Source organism: Stegodyphus dumicola, chromosome 3 (genome assembly GCF_044657685.1).
Source record: "Stegodyphus dumicola isolate Sdum_Otavi_A_Nest chromosome 3, ASM4465768v1".
In the NCBI taxonomy this organism is placed as follows: Eukaryota; Metazoa; Arthropoda; class Arachnida; order Araneae; family Eresidae; genus Stegodyphus; species Stegodyphus dumicola.
Genome location: NC_140770.1, coordinates 91,491,420 through 91,508,203, shown reverse-complemented (window position 1 = coordinate 91,508,203; position 16,784 = coordinate 91,491,420). Strand labels below are relative to the sequence as shown.

The following is a 16,784-nucleotide window of genomic DNA, read 5'->3' as shown; positions in this document are numbered from 1 at the left end:
ACATATCTCCAACAGAGACGGTTAAAGTAATGCCGCCTAACCATTCACTAGATTTCGATTTCGATTTCAGTTCGAGTAGTTACTTAATTTGTTGTTGTTTAGAAAACTGCTCTTGTTGATTGTAGCGAATTCGCGGATTAGCTTTCTTTAGCTGTTTTGAATTACGTTCTATTGGACATTTGAGTAGTTAAAAGGTAACTACTGTGAGATATTGTAATACTGCATGATAATTTGAGGAAATTTAAGCATTTTTGTTGAGATAATAATAAATTTTTGTTCATTTTTCATCGGACTTGTGCATTCATTTCGTAACGAACCCGTACGCACGCAACAATATAAATATTAAATAATAAAGGGCTCATTACAGCGCCCTGAGGGAGACCAGTTTTCGTTTGTCTAAAAAGGGACATGCTCTGGCCGTAAGCGAACTCTTATAAAACTTTGTTTGAAAAAAATTTTTATCCAGGCCAGCACTTTGCCCTCTACACCAAGGAAGTGGAGTTTTACAATAAGCTTTAAGTGATAGACTCTGCCATAGGCGGATTTAAAGTCTACAAAAACTGCCAGGGTGGACTTACGTTTATCTAGAGAGCCTTTTAACGTCTTGGCTTAAAGCAGATAATTTGCTGAGCTGTAAAGTTACAAGTTGTAAAACCGGCCTGCGTAGAAAATAATAAATTATTATGCTCCAAAATCAACTCAACATTGATATAATCATGCACTCCATGACCTTAGCCAAAATACAGGTCAAGGAAATAGGTCTGTAACTGTTAATTTGATCACTAGGTTTATTCTTCTTTAATTTAGGAAGAACAGTGGCTTTCAGCCAAGTAGAGGGAACCTCGCTGTGCCAGTTTCTATTCAGTAACGCAAGAACAGCCAAACGAGCAGTAGGTCCGATATTCTTCTAAAAGTCGGCATGTATTTTATCCGGTCCTGGGCTTTTGCCACACTTTAACAGACAAATAGCCCCATTGAGTTCCGCCAAAGTAAAACTGGAGTAGAAGACCAAATGTCTTGGCTTATTTTTCTGTAGGAGAGGCTTTACATTTTGTCTAGTATGACGTTGATTCTTTTAAATCAGTTTTCAATCTTAAAACTTCGCAAAAGAATTAGCAATATCTTTATCATTAGAGACACTCTTATTAAAGATCATCATGGGCTGTTTTACTGCTTCAGGGACAGAGTTTTTTTTAAATTTGTTAAAAACGAATGTACTCTCTTTCCATCTCTTCTAAAAGCAATGCTGTTGATAAAATTATTAAAGCAGTTCGCTTCGCCACATTAATTTCTCTTTTTAACAGTGCGATGCTTTTCCTCCAGTCTCGAACATGGGCAGTGTCTTTGGCTTCCTCCGCCAGACGACGAGCTCTTACAGATTGTTTTTTAAGATTTTCTAGCTCATGGGTCAAAAAAGGGGTTAAATCTTTTTATTTTGCCTCTTGGGACCCACTTTTTGCTGATTCCATAATAGTGGAACAAAAGCGAGAGATGGCGGCGTCAATACTTTTATCTACATTGAGATCAAAATTGCGAAGATTTTGCTCCTGATCATTTCTATAATTCTTCCAGTTCTACGCTCTCTTAATATTTCAATTGCTTAAAATTTTGGGTTTGTTCCTTCCGCATATGAATGAACTATTTGTAATGATCATTCGATGACCCGAGCCAGGGTCATGTAAGACATTTCTAAAAGTATTCGCAACAATATCTTCAGATTCAGTGACTAAATCAGGATTAATTTGAGTACCATTACAGTGTAACCAAGAGGCAGGATCTGATGTAAGATATATAAGCTGTTATTTCTCTGTTATTATTATTATTGTTAGAGTTTAAAAAATCCTTCATGACTATGCCTGCGGCATTACTATCATTATAGCCCCATCTTTAGCTGTGTTCATTTAAATATCCAGCAAAAAAGCATTTTCTAGGGGAGGAAACGCTGCCAAATTTAACTTCTTATTGCCTGAAAGGCTATAGCATGTAAAGACAGTAAAGGCATCGATGTCTTTTCAGATATTAAGTTTGGTCAATTCAGCTCCGATAGCATGTTTTAGATCACTAATGACAGAAAAAGATTATGTTATGTTTCCCTTACGCCTATCAGCCACTGGCAACTCTTCTTGATTTTCGTAGAAGATGCAAATAAAAACCAGGGAATGAATATCTATATAAATTATCTAAGGAGAGGTTAGCTTCGACAGTGAAAAGTCAATATCTTGAGAATGAGTGAAATTCATAATCTGGGTCTTCTTATTCTGGAAAAGGCCACCGGCATTCCATTGCAAAATTCGCATCCATAATGTAATACAATCCAAATACTGAAAAGAACAAGGAAGCGAGGCAAAGCTGTGACAGATTTAGTTTTAATTGTAGGGTGCACCATGAGGAGGCCTGTCATGTTACAACCCTACCCGCTCTCATAAATTCATTACACTTTCCTGGGAAAAGAAAGGCCTCTGACAGAGCTTAGGGTTTTTCTATTCTCTGAACTCGATCATCAGAGGGCTTGTTTCCCAGAGAAAAGCAGTATTTATTTAGAAGTTAAAATCGGTTTTCAAGGCACGCTTATAATAAAATAAAATTTTCAAGATCTCTGCCAAAATTCTGCTCAAGTACATAAAAGAAGTGGCGGAGCTCTCTTATAAATAAGAATCCCGGAGAAATGTATTTTTTTGATTGAGATAAAGAAATCGAATTTTCCTTCTGAATAACGGACGTAAAACTTTCTCTGCATAGTACGTTGAGTTGCTTTTAATATTTTTGTATTCTTCTTATTTTTAATTTCCCATTGTAAGAGAAAATATACCTTTCTTTGTCGTAGTTATTTAGGAAACTCGTGCTTCATAAGTTCACAATGTATATCCGTTTATCTCTTGCTAAATAGTTTTCATATAGGGTTCTGCAAATTGTTCTGCGTTGAGCCACATGCCTCCGCAAAAGCTGGTGAACATAGTTTTTTAGCTCTTTTAAGTTGTTAATCTTGGTTTATTGTTTTACTTATTGTTGCTACAGATGAATTTTAAAGATTTCCCATTAGATTCCTGCCTTGGCGAATTTTCTCTTGTTACCAATGATTTAACGTTAGAAACATTAGAAACGGTACGTAATCCGTTTAGAGTCTTTTTTTTCCTAGTAGATGTATTGATTGACGGTTTCTGCCTTTCCTATTAATAATGTTGTTTATTTTGCACTCTGAAATTTTAATACCATACATTTCACAATGTTTTTAAGTTATGGAAAGGGAATATTTCTCTTCAAAAAGCGCAAAAACATATCCTTCAATCCACATCTTGTTTACATGCGACATTTTGAAAGAAAAACACATTTAAATGTAGAATACGATATTTCTGATTTTAAATAAGCAGCTGCCAAAAGTTCGTATTCCAAGAGGTGTTTTTTTTTTTTTTTTTTTTTTTTTTTTTGTATTTCTTTATTGAAATCTTTCTAAAAATGTGTGAACAGCCTCTGTAATGAGGTTTATGTTCATTTGCAATTGAATTTGATTTTCAGTTCTAGATCCTTAATTCTTAAGTATGAAAATGCATTATATAGACAGAAATGCGATCGTGCAAACAAGTAAACAAGTAAAAACTTGCACTGATTTGCTTTTACCTGTATTGGAGCACTTTTCAGCGAAAGCATTAGGATTGATTTATAGCGCATTCATAAAATACAGATCTGCTACATTATCTTGAGTTCGGAGTACCTGAAATCATTGAAGTACAAGTGGGAAAAGCCCTGAAAGTGAGTTGGGCTTCATAGTTATTTCCCAGCTGGTGCCCTTGAGGTCTGCTCTGAGCAGTATTGAGCATTGCTGTTAATCTCTTCGAGAATTTTCTTGTTACGGATCATATTCGATGGCCAAATTGGGCAGGCGTAACGCGCTGACTTTTTTAAGTGCCAGACATTTATTTTAAAGCATTCAGTCTAGATGAAATGTAACCAATCAAAAGGCGATATGTAGAAAGGAACGAGCTATTCATTTTCATGCATATAGCAACTCATAAATGCAGGTCATAAATGAAAGATAGCAAATCATTGCGATATTACTTAAATATTTTTAATAATGTTAAGTTTATTTTAGATTCAATTTATTACTAAAGACAGAGTGACTTTTTCCTTCCGCTCCTCCTTCATATGATGGTGAGAGTAACTTTTATATCGCATGATATAAGAATATGTCCCAGCCGTCCCAATCCTACCCCTGTTGCTGATTACATCGTGCTTATAGCAACTTCGCTTTTCAGTTTACAGATTCTGCGAAAAAATTTAACATTGTTTTCAGTTTTACTAAAGATTTTGCTCCATTCCAAAACATGCAATTTTATTTTACTTTTATTTTTGTTTATATTTGGAATTAGGTAATGAAGTTGAAGGGATTACTATTTTAATTTTCTAATAGTTATTTTTAATTTTGAAGCTATTTCCTTTAAATTCTTGTTTTCCACCTACAGCTCCCTGCCAGAATGAGATTTCAATATCACGTTTTATGTAAATGAAGTAGAACCTATATCTAATGCGAAGATTAGTCACTTCCATGGAAAAGCTCAGAAGTTCTTAGTAAAGCGTGTTCTACCTTTGAGCCATGTCGTTGCCTTAAGCCTTTCTGATACTACGTTATCAGAAAGTCATAGTCTTACGTGCCTGTTAGTATTCGCCGACGAGGTTTAATTACGGGCCAACTCGGTTAATTATATTTGTACAGCTTCAGCTCAAGTTTAGCTAGATATAATTAGCTTAGTTCCTTATTTTCTGTCTCAAGTTAAAGTCCAAGTGGAGGCTTTCCTGTGAGTCCGAGAGGTGCCCTCTGTAGTATTTCTTTGAGTGAATAAAAGGGCATTTTAACCCTTTCTTTGGACTTATATTTTATAGCTACAAGAAGACGAGCGAATTGTAGCTAGGCACTTCACTAAATTTCCAGTAACCATAGACACGTAAATTAACTACAACTTTAAATGTTTAGGCCTTCTAAGATTTTAATACACCCTGTATTCACGTAGTATTCAAATTTCATTTTACTAAACGTAAAATAGTGTGAAAAGTAAGATTTTCAATAAAATAAATTGTATTATTTGCAGTTTTAAAGTAGCAGAAGTTCTCCAGATATTTTTGTGAAAATTCGAGTCTGGGAAATTTTATTTGTATTCTAATTTTAAATGGTTCAGAATTTTAATAACTAACTATTGTCTAAAATATTACAGTTAAATATATACATCAAGTTTTGTTTTATTCATTTTCAGATGCAGACACAAAAAAGCAAGCTATGAACAAGTCAGTCATATTCTGCACGCATTTATAAAGAGAAATGGATTAATGCAATTTAATTTAGTGATCCATTTAACAATATGTACATTAATTATAACGAATTTAGATTTATAATAAAAAACAGTTCAAATAAATATCACATGTGTTTTCTTTTTCTCGTAAAATAAGCTCCATATTTCCAAGGTTGTTGAAATGTCTTAATACGAAACTTTAACAAAAACTTTTGTAGAATTATAAATTCTAAAAGATCAAAGATAGATGCCCAGTTAAGAATTTCAAGAAATTGCAGGTTTGTTATTTTACCAAAAACAGTACCTTGTACAGAGTACCAGAGTAATCAGTTTTGAATAACTGCTGTGAGAAGTTTTCGCAGTAGTTGCCGTTTATTATTTTTCGGACTCGTAAATTTGTCATTCCAGAAGCTTTTTAAACTTGAAGAAAATTAACTTGCCTATATTTATTTGCCCCGCTTTAATAAAGCCGAAATACACTCGAAAGTTGTTTTTTTTTTTTTTTTTTTTTTTTTTTTTTTTTTTTTTACTTCATGGCGATGCCCTGCATTTACTTTGCTCGTTTTCTAATTATTGGGAACAAGAAATTGCAACATAGAATTTTTAAGAATACTGATGTTCATATGAATGTTGAATAATGATAGCAAATGTGGCATTTTGGAATAAATTGACAAATATTCTTACCAATCATACCTTAAAGAAAACACCTCCTTCATTCACGTGAGCAAACTGAATATTTATTTTCTCAAACACTCTGGAAATCTATAATATTAACAAACATAAACGATCAATAATTGCTTTTCTTAAGACACTGAAGACAGAAATTTTGCAGAAATAAGTATATCAAAAAATCCACTGATGTGCATTACTAGCAAAGTAATTTATCTGAGTATCTGAAACGTTAATGAGAGCGCACTTTTCGGAGCATTAAATAAATATTTGATGCCAACACAAATTCGTAAATTTCGTGAAATATCAAGATGTTTAAAAATTAATATGTGAGAACTTTTAGTTCTGTTCAAGAAAAAATAAATTTTATAAGATTATGTGTGATGCTTATGTTCATTTTTGCTGATAAACAGATATATAGACTTTTAGAAAATATTCACATATTTTTTGTTATGGCTGCAGTAAGGCAAGTAAAGAAAACTTTTTTTGGTGAGTATTTGTGATATACAAAATGCATTGGAAAATGAAAATTAGTAATTATTTTGGTATTGGACTAGAAATAAAATTACATAGGTAAGCAAATAAGATAAAAATGAACTAAATTACAGAAAAGTACTTGTATAAATTATCTTGATAGTAAGTTACGAATGTTTTCTTTCGAGCTGAATATAGCTCATATATTTAAAGAAATTAAATAAAATTAAATAATTAAGCATCTGTATGAATGTTTCTGGCATCGTGAAAAAACAACGGCACATAGACATCAAATTTTAAACAACGTAGTCCTCCACTCGAATATGGGCATCTGGAAGCCCAAATTTGGAATTTGTTTTATTATCTATTTCCTAATTTGTAAAACTTTAAGGAACTTTTGATCAACAAAATCAGCGATTTCAAAGAGAACAATGTACCTGGGGGGGGGGGGATCTCCAGCTCGCGAGACTGCGTCTCGGAAATTCTGGAGATATGCTCTTTTTAAATATTTTGTCATATTGCTGTTGATTTGAATTTTATGGTTAAGTGCGAAGAACATGATACTTAATAAATAAAGGTAACACACAAAATGTTTAAAAAAAGGCCCTTTAGGTGTAATTTAAAATCTGAAAGCTTTCACTTAAAAACTTCAGCACTTTTGTTTTCTTCTTTATTTTGTTCTTCCTGGTTTCCTTACATAAAGCTTGGAAACTTTTAATTATAGAAATTAAGCCCTACTTTCCGCTGCTGCTAAAGAGAAAGGGGTATTAAATTCAGCTTTCACTAGTATTGTTAGAGCATTTGTTCTCCTACAAAGCTTATCGTCTGAAAATTTTATACCACAAAGCACAAATTCTTGACCGATGTTCACTGTTTCTATATTCCTCAATATAAACCATTCGCTATCAAAATCTTCACAACTATTTTTTTCAATAAGATTTGAAAACTTCAAAGCAAGTGAACTTACAATGTAAAAGCAGTCTGAATTGCACATTTCAGAATTCTAACGTCACTAAACTTTCCAACACATGATCTCTCAAATTTATTCAGTTAAAAACTTTCCGAACTTCAAGAATCCAGCACTGATTGATAAGCATTTCATCGATTCATGTTTCTGGAATTTCACTCTCCTCCGCGCACATTTCTGAATAGCTGCTACTCTCGCCGCGCATTTAGCCCCGAGTAGTTACACATTTTCTACGTCTAAAAAACTGGATATTTTTGGCTAAACTTATATTTTTAATTGGTGTTATTAGTAACGGTTTGAGACTACGTAAAATGTTTCACGATAATTTTCATTTTATACCCTGCTAAAGAAGCTTGCACTGGATGATGGTATGCACCCAATCTTGTAATCTACATTTAGATTTATTATTCTGGTAGGCTATATTAAAAGAAAAGAAAGTGCATGCTAATTAAGTGCAGGTGAAACTAATTTGACATGTTAAATTGAATCTTCTATGGATGTCAGTGTGAGGTATAAAGTTATATGTATTAGTCTTCTTATGTTACTTTTATTACTCGCAAACAGAAGTCCAAATGGGTAATGGTTAGTGACTCTGACTACTGTACCAAAGGGACATGGTTGGGATCCGGGGGATGGCATGGATGTTGTAATTGTATAAGGTATTTGCGGTATGGGGGGCATTATAAGTATATGGCAAGCCGAAAATCTTCTCGTGTGGTTTGTAGTAAGAGAATCCTATGGAACTTTGTTTCTGTTTAATGCATTTGCTTCTGTTTTATTTTATTTTGATTTATTTTGTTCATAAACATTATATTTAATATCAGTTATTTATAATTATTTTCTTTGACTTTAATTCAGCAATTTAAACTGGATTTATTCCCTAATTTGTGAAAGTATATACGAGGGGAACGTATGGTTAAATAATCAAGTGCTTGTATTCCTCAGAAGTATAATCAATGAACATTCAACTAATATATTTGTAATGTTTCCTGTTTTGTAATCATTCTTAAATAAAAATTTGCGTCGTTTACAATCGATGTTTTCACTTGTAGCATGAAGTAATGAAGCATCTTACAACGAAGTTTTAAAACCCCGAACTGTTAACGTCCTGATAATAGAATATCAACCATACACTGTACTTATCCTCTTTTAAAATTGTGCCAAAGTTGTAATTGCGCCAAATTCTGTTCTGTACATGCGCAGTATACGAAGTTCGTTTAACATTGGCCAACTGAATGTGCGGTTTGCCATTACGCCTCCGTCCGGGATGCTCTACCTCAAAATTGGGGTGGAACTGGACAAAGTAATACTCTCACTGATAAGATGACCAAGCCTCTTGCCAACGATAGACGCAAACTTGCAGTCCTTGCCGCGATATATTTCATAGGCTGTTTATGATTAGATCAGACAAGTGAGATTAATTACAGCTCGCAAAGAAGAAACTATTAGAATTCACGGTTAGGCGCACTAAAACACAAAATACAAAAAGCACTAAATCTATAGTGTGGAAGTGCAAACAAGGATCAACCTGCCTGTACCTGCATTTATACTTTTGCAAAATATTTTTGAATAACCGTGTATATTAACAAAACTGGCCTTGTTACACAGAATTTCTAAACTTATCCCTCTTCTAATGATACAGTCGGCGTTCTTCTCTAAACTTTGAGAAGGGATTCAGTAATGAAAGCTATCAACCTCAGGATATGAAACATAGAAGTTTCAATAAAAGTTTCGATTAACCGTCAATTTGAATAAAAAATGCAACACATTTCTCCAAAAGAAATTAAATTTATCATATAGGACATTATTCCAAGCAAACCCCTTCGAATGAGTAATATCAGCTGCAAAGGAATTCAAGCAATAAACGATCATCTTACTATCAAATATGTAACCGTACCATATTTGCTTGTCAATATTTCATATTTTCATAAATTTTACCTTTTGAAATTCCAGAAAATAAAATTATCAGGTATATCATATTGAAGGAAGAATTAATATTTTTGGATGAATATTAATAAATATTAAGAAAAATATCAGTGCATCTTATGTTTCAAAATTATTAAGTCTCCAGTGTTATTCTTTTTTATTTCCAACTAGCATGTCGCTGCTTCTGTCTTGGACTATATATGCACACAAACCTCCTGTTAAAACTACACAATTAAAATTTGGAGATAGTTAGTACTGGTAAAAGTCCATTGATAGTAAATCTTAAAAGCTTCAAAAGATGGGTAAAGAAGACAAGTTTGTTTTCTGAATTTACAGAGGAATCTGAAAGTTCAAATTAAATATTTTAAAATTATAATGTTAAAAAAGTTCGGGTAATTTCTGAGGCAGAGGAATGTGCAAGTAAATACTGTATCATGTTTATTTTCAACATAACTTTTGTTTCTTGACCTTGAAGTTTGCAGTCACTTGTAATCTAAATGCGTGAAAAAAAAATTAAAATGTCCATCCTACTTATGTCCAAACTTATGAATCTGCTTTCGAATTTGTTTTATTGCGTCTATTTCATGTTTTGTAAAGCTTTGAGTAACTTTTGACTAAGAAACTTAACTATTTCAAAGCGAGCAGTGGCAACACTGTACGGAACAAAACACTTTTATCTCCAGCACGTGAGACTGTCTATCGAAAATTCTAAAATATACTGCTTTTAAATATTTTTAGCTCAATGTGGCGTATCTATAAAGGAAGAACACATCAATTTGAGCGTAATATGAAATCCGAATGCTTTCGGATTTTATCTATTTCATATTTTGTAAATGTTTAATGAATAATTTTTTCTGTTTTGATTATCGAGCATGCTTTTTCTAAAGTATTAAATGTTGATTTTTTCCACAAGTAAATTGCCTGCCATTAATTAATTATAAATGCAATTTTAACTCATAATTCATCGAAATGTGTAGAAAACCAGGTACTGGCTGCAGTTGTAATTACACCAAAAATGTCCCTGCGATTAATTGTAAATGCGCACAGTGGTTCATTAAGAGTTTAGTTCTCCATAAAGCTCTAACAATTGTTTTGACTCCGTCGAATTTCCTATATATTTAATGCTGAAACAATTACTAACCATTGAAATCATTCATGTTTAGGATATCAAAATCTACACTGCACCATTACAGAAAATACACTTACGTTGCTTTTCTTTTATCTTTACTCTCACTTTTCTCTGTGTTCTAAACAATGACTAACCGATACGGGTATGACACCTAACTCTAGGAGAAAGGGTATACAATAAGCATATCAGAGGACATCATACGGTATACATGGCCATTGGGCCCAAAAATGTGAATGGATTAACTGATTCCATTTAAATTCTTTGAGTGACCTGCCAGACAAACTCTATGCAAGGTTAATGCTATGATGGAAATTTGAAATTCCCGTCAGTCAGTGAAATAGGAAGTAATGAATCGTATGAGCTTGAACTTAAACAGCTGATTCTTTTTTTAGGGAAGGAAAACTTTTAATTGTTATTGGTTTGTTTTAATACAAATGCTCTCCAAGTTCTCTTCTCTGAACAAGGGTTTTGCGCTTTCTTTAGTCTTTTAAGAGGTATAAGATATTCTTTACAAAGTGTATTATTAAATATTAAGTAATTAATATTTAAAAAGTATTGAATGTTTGAGTTGTAATCATGTATATCTCGAGAGAAATGATTGTGTTCTGATAGGACACTAGATAAGAAACGTAGGTGATGAAATGATCTTTCTTTTTTACTTTTTCCAGAAAATCTAGTCTCACAAATTAGTTGAACAAACTTTGTGCACTTGTTTATGCACAAGTTCTTGTGTCAAAAATTCATCCGTATGAAGAGCTTTAAACAAAGCTTTTAGGCACTGAAAATTGATAGTAAACCTTATTCGAAAGCTATGAAATGGATGCGGCCACATAGATATTTGTCTGAAATACATTTTGTTCTAATTTATAGTTGATAATATATGAAAAAACCGAAATTTTATAACTTCTGTTTCTGGAAAAAAAAAACTGAATACAAGAAAAAAGTGAGAAACGCGAAGCATAAGGATGAAGAAACATCGCTGAAATGGTATGCCTTTTAAAGAAGTTGGTAATCTGCTAGCATCTGGACAAATGCTTGCGGCCAATAAATTTACCAGAAACTTTAGAAATGTTGAAAAAGGAAAAGTAACAAATTAAAAAACTGGTATAATTAATAACTTCAATTAAATCTTAATATGATTTCTTTTTTAAATTAGATTTATTATTCACCTCTTTAAGTAGATATGGCAATGTTAATCAGTGGTTTTATTCGCCCTTCAGTTTTTTCCCGTTTCCATGAAAAAGTCCATTTTCCTTTTCGGTTCGCATACAGTAGACATCCGATTAAGCAAACCAAACTTTCAAACCAGTGGCATAACTGGTTTGAAAGTTTGGTTTGCTTAATTGGTTTGGAGTTTTGCCGCCCTGGGCGATGTCTGATTTTGCTGCTTGGTGCGGGCCCTGAATTGCCTCTCTTCTTAGTATAAAAACAAATGATTAAAAATGTGAAAATGATGTATAGGCAAATAAGTTTAAACTCTGCGCTTATATTTGTTTAATTCCAATATTTTAAAATTATATATATATATATTTTTTCCCCGTGAAGAATCGATAACAGCGCAAAAGTCAACGATGATCCAGTTGCTCCGTTTTTCTTATGTAGCCAGTTCAGAAAGATTTCTTAAATGCGAAATAAACATTTATGGTTCTTAAATAATTTTTATTTAAAATTGTTGCGGTATTGATAAGTACGGTTTTTTTAACTTTTTAACTTCACACCTTAAACTCGCTAGATGCCAGACAAACAACTAAAATCTGATTGATCATAAAAACAATCGTATAGTTGTAGTAGAATTAAATTTTAGGTTCGCGTTGTGAGAAAACCCATGTAAAAATAACAATAACTCCAAATTCAATAAAGCTCCATGTTTCTTAAAAAGCCTCCCGGCTCAAACAAATGGAATGACATGACAGACCACCAAAAAAAAAAAAAAAAAAAAAAAAAAAAAAAAAAAAAAACTCAGGATAAAGACGCAAAAGCAGTTAAATTTTAAACACACGCATTTATTAATTTCTAGAATATTATTATATTTCTAAATAATGGATAAATGATCAGTCAATACTACCACATATTTTACTATAAAAAGTAACACTTTTTTTTTTTTTTTTTTTTTTTGTCACACACAATTACAGCTTACAATAAACCTTAAGAGGAAAAATAACACTCATTCATTCCCAAAATTAACACACTCATATTAATTAGTAAGTTTACCATTTTTTATATTCAGTAGCACACTAATTAAGCTGGTAACACAAATCTTTAAACCTTCACTTACAGACTTTAAATTAACTGTTCATTATTCAAAATATTCTAATCACTTAGTAGTTTACACATATAAAACAAATGTTTTATTCTAAGTAATTTGAAAACATAGAGAGGTAGGCAAATTTAAAAATCACGCACAGGTTTTCTGGAACATATAATCTTGAGGGAGGTGTCCAATTTTTCTAACGGAAGAAGTCTATTTCCTTGAGCCAACACCAGTTACAGTTAGTAACAGTTAGTAAACTAACACTCGCGCGTTTAAGTCCATTCTGCACAAAAATTTCTGGAAACGGGGTAAAGTCCTTTTTGTAAAATTAACCGCCAAATCAGGAAAAAGTTCGTTCTTCAGGAATGTATTTCTGTGCGGAAAGTCTATGCGTCGGGAACCACAGGTGCCGAATTGTAATAATTACACGTCCATCTGGAACATCCAAGTCCCAGGTACATTAATTTCGGGAATGTCTAATTTTCGGGTACGGAAGAGATTAACCTGAGATTCGGGTAAAAGGGAGAATCTGAGCTAAATTTTCTTAGTAGATATTTCTCTATACTCCTCGCACTAAAGTAGTAATAAGTTCTCAGTAAAATTCTCTTTGCAGCTCGCGCACATTTTCCCATACATCTCGCAGGAAAACGTTAATTGCATCTCGTACAAAACCTTTTTAAACATTTCGCAGAAAAGAATGTAACCTCTAGAGCAAAAAAAGATACAGCCCTAAGCCCTCTTGCTCAGACAACAGGCTGCACAGCAACGCCGGCAGCAGGGCTAAACGCCCCTCGTTCGCTTTTTCTCTTTCATATCGCAGCTGCCCAAAATTCACTCAAATCAGACTCCCCTACAACCATAACTGCAGCCCGCTTGTTCACGTCGTTCGCGAGAGCAAGACCCGCAAGGGGTCGAGCACCCACACTCTTTTTCTCCTTTTCCGTTTTTTTCTCAAAAATCAGAATCACGACTAACTTCTAACATGGTGTAGGTTCCGAGGTAAACTCTATCTCTCCGTCCCCGAAACTTCATAGGCTTACCGAAAAATTATAAAATTAAATCTCACCAATCCCAGAACTTTATTTTATCTTTAACTGAGAAAATTACTCCCCCACAACGAATAAAAAACAAGACAATGGGGTCCTGACCATCGTACTCTGAACGTGGAAAGTAATGTGGACTCTTCTCTCTTTGTTTTCGAAGCTACAATTCTCGATTAAAATTTCTTTCCATACTCACATATTGTTTCTAGCATTCTCTCTATTTCCATTAGTGACGCTTTAATCGTTGTTGTGAGCTCCATGATTTATATTTGTTAACGCTATTCAACAGCCGTTGTGTACCTTTTTAGACAGAGTTTTTCTTTTGTAGTTTGGCAACAGTAAGAAAGATTAGAATAAGGTTTTGATTTCCTTAAGCAAATAATGTTTGGCTTTCTTAAGCAAGAAAATGCAATGGTTTATTAAAAATATTTCTTTTCAAGTGTTATAGAATGGAGTCAGATTTAATTTAAAGGCGAGAACGACTGAATGAAGTAATATTCAGGTTGATTCAATGCAACATTAGTGACGTGATCTCACTGTATTTTGAAGGTTCTAGGGTTTATATTTATTTTAACTAACATTTATTTTAAGTTTAAACTATCTTTCCTGTCAAGCCTTACTTTCCCCTGGAATTGCCAATGCCAGAGTATGTAAATTTTAGTAGAATGCGCAAGGATTCAAATTGTCAGCGGAAGTAATCTGAGTTAAATAGAAGGGAAACGGGTTCGAAGGTGTGCTTTTTTGCTTCACGAGCGTGGAGGTGGCTAGTTAGAAATTCAAGAACCACGCGTTTCGGCCTGTGTGCTTGCCTCAGTAGATAGTTAAATCTTTCAACGTAATATTCAGAAGTTTGCTGAATTATCAGCGGTATCTCAGAACGCGGTTAGGTTAGTTACGTTTAGAGAGCTTTGTAGTTAGTCACTTGTTATTATTCTTTTTTGAGTTTCTTATTTTTATTTTACCGCCGGGTCGGCGTAGTTTGTGAGTGTCAAGAGCACGCATCTGTAATTTCTAAAGTTGAATAAAAAGGGATTTAAACCCTTCTCAAGACTTTGTATACTTTCCAGTTCATAGCAGTCACCACTATTGTTGCGTGCAGGTTGGGAGCGCGCAACATTACATTGGCGCCCGAACACTTGTCGAACTGAAATGGCCGAAAATTGGATGGAAGCTGCTGGACAACAACAAGAAATGGCAACCCAATTGGAAGGATTTGGATACCTGGTCCTGACAATGAGAGCGTCAATCAATCCAAACGTCAATTTCGACGGAAAAAATTCGGTGGCGATATTTCTAGAAGGCCTATAAAATCACTTCGAGCTCTACCCTGTGCCTGAAAGACAAAAAGTTGCCATCGCCACATCTGCACTAAGAGGACAGGCCCCGCTATGGTGGAAGAAGATAGGCAAATTTTTATTAGGGGAATTCGGAAGCCAGACATATACATTTGAAAATTTCAAAAAATCGTTATTAAAGGCCTTCCCCATAGTGAAAGATCGAGCAAGGCTAGAAGTCGAACTGTATAGTTTTTATCAACGGGATATAGAAGAGTTGACGGACTTTATTCTGCGAAAAATTAAGCTGACGGATATGCTGTATGGGAAGAAACCCGACGCGGAGATTATTGAAATAATCTTACCAAGATTGCTACCTGCGGTTCAAGATTACTTTGAAATTAGAAACCCAAGCACATTGCAGGAGCTCTTCGAATTGGCGGTCAAGTTCCAAAATCGCAGAATATCGGAAAAAGCTAGAGTGGCGTCGCATTTTCAAAGTATCCGAAGGCAATCTTCAAATGAGCAAACCAGAAACGCATATCGCTCTTATGGGGGAAAGAGCTATCAAGCTAACTCATCGAAGCTCGAAGGTCAAGGCCCAAAAAGGAAATTTGAAAACAACCGTCCGCGTACCCAGAAGGCAGAAGTTGAAAGGAAAGCTTTAAACGAATAAAGGGGCCTGTGAAAGCGAGGGTCCAGACCCCGGAAGTTTTGAAAAAACCCTCAAAAAGACACTTAAATACGGTCATCGTAAAGAACTCACAGTTACCAACGATACAAGTCCTGGTTGGCAATGTACCAGTAGAAGCCCTCATCGATACAGTAGCAGAAGGTAATTTTATGAGTGATATTTTTTTTTAAGAAGAACTTTAATAGGTTTCGATTATTTAAAAATAAAAACACAGAAATCATAGCAGCGCAAGGACAAACTTGTCAATGTATCGGAAAACTATCTTTAAAAATACAACTCCAAAATGAAAGCCTTAAAGTATTAATTTTTGTAGTAAAAAATTTGCAAAGTCCACTTATTTTAGGTATGGAGTTTTTAAAAGCCGCGAAGGCCAAACTGAATTTTCAGGAAAGTTCTATCGTGCTGGAGATGGATCGGAGGGTGGTGGAACCAGTGGAACAACCGCAAGTCGACCTTAGCCATTTGAATGAACATGAAAGCCAAGCCATCCAGCAAGTGGTGAGTACTTTTTAAACTTGTTTTCAGAACGGTCTGGTAGTTGTCAAATAGTTACGCATGAGATACAGTTAACTTCCGACAAACCCTGTAGGACTAAACCTTACCGCTATGATAAACAGAAAGAGCAAATCATAGAAGAACATATTCAGGAAATGTTAAAGAATCAAATAATAACGCCCATAAATAGTGAGTACGCGAGTCCAGTCGTACTATGTAGGAAAAAGAACGAGTTTCCTCCTTCGGATAAAAGGGCTTGGAGGTTTGCTATCGATTACAGAAAACTTAATAGTGTTACTAAATTCCCAGTTTACCCTTTGCCGGTTATAGAGGAAATTATTAGAAATTAAATCTACAAGATACCTGACTACGTTGGACTTAACGTCTGGCTACTATCAAATAGCTATGAGACCCGAAGACATACATAAAACCGCGTTTATAACAAAATATCGGGCACTTATGCATTTTTACGCATGCCCTTTGGGTTGTTTGGGGCCCCCGTCAACATTCCAGAGAGCTATAGACATTGTTCTAAAGCCTGTCCTAGGAAAATGGACTTTAATCTATCTAGATGATATAATTA

The 16,784-nt window shown here is 34.1% G+C and overlaps 1 protein-coding gene across 1 annotated transcript in view; it reads left to right on the top strand.

The window, feature by feature from the left end:
• The window catches only part of LOC118201037 (major facilitator superfamily domain-containing protein 6-like), a 35,968-nt gene extending 30,566 nt beyond the window's left edge, over nucleotides 1-5,402 (top strand). The window contains exon 5 of the mRNA XM_085812354.1: nucleotides 5,244-5,402. Within this exon, the coding sequence (XP_085668480.1) occupies nucleotides 5,244-5,302 (59 nt within the window). The 3' untranslated portion in view covers nucleotides 5,303-5,402. The remainder of the gene's footprint in view (nucleotides 1-5,243) is intronic.
• The last annotated feature ends 11,382 nt before the right edge of the window (nucleotides 5,403-16,784 follow it).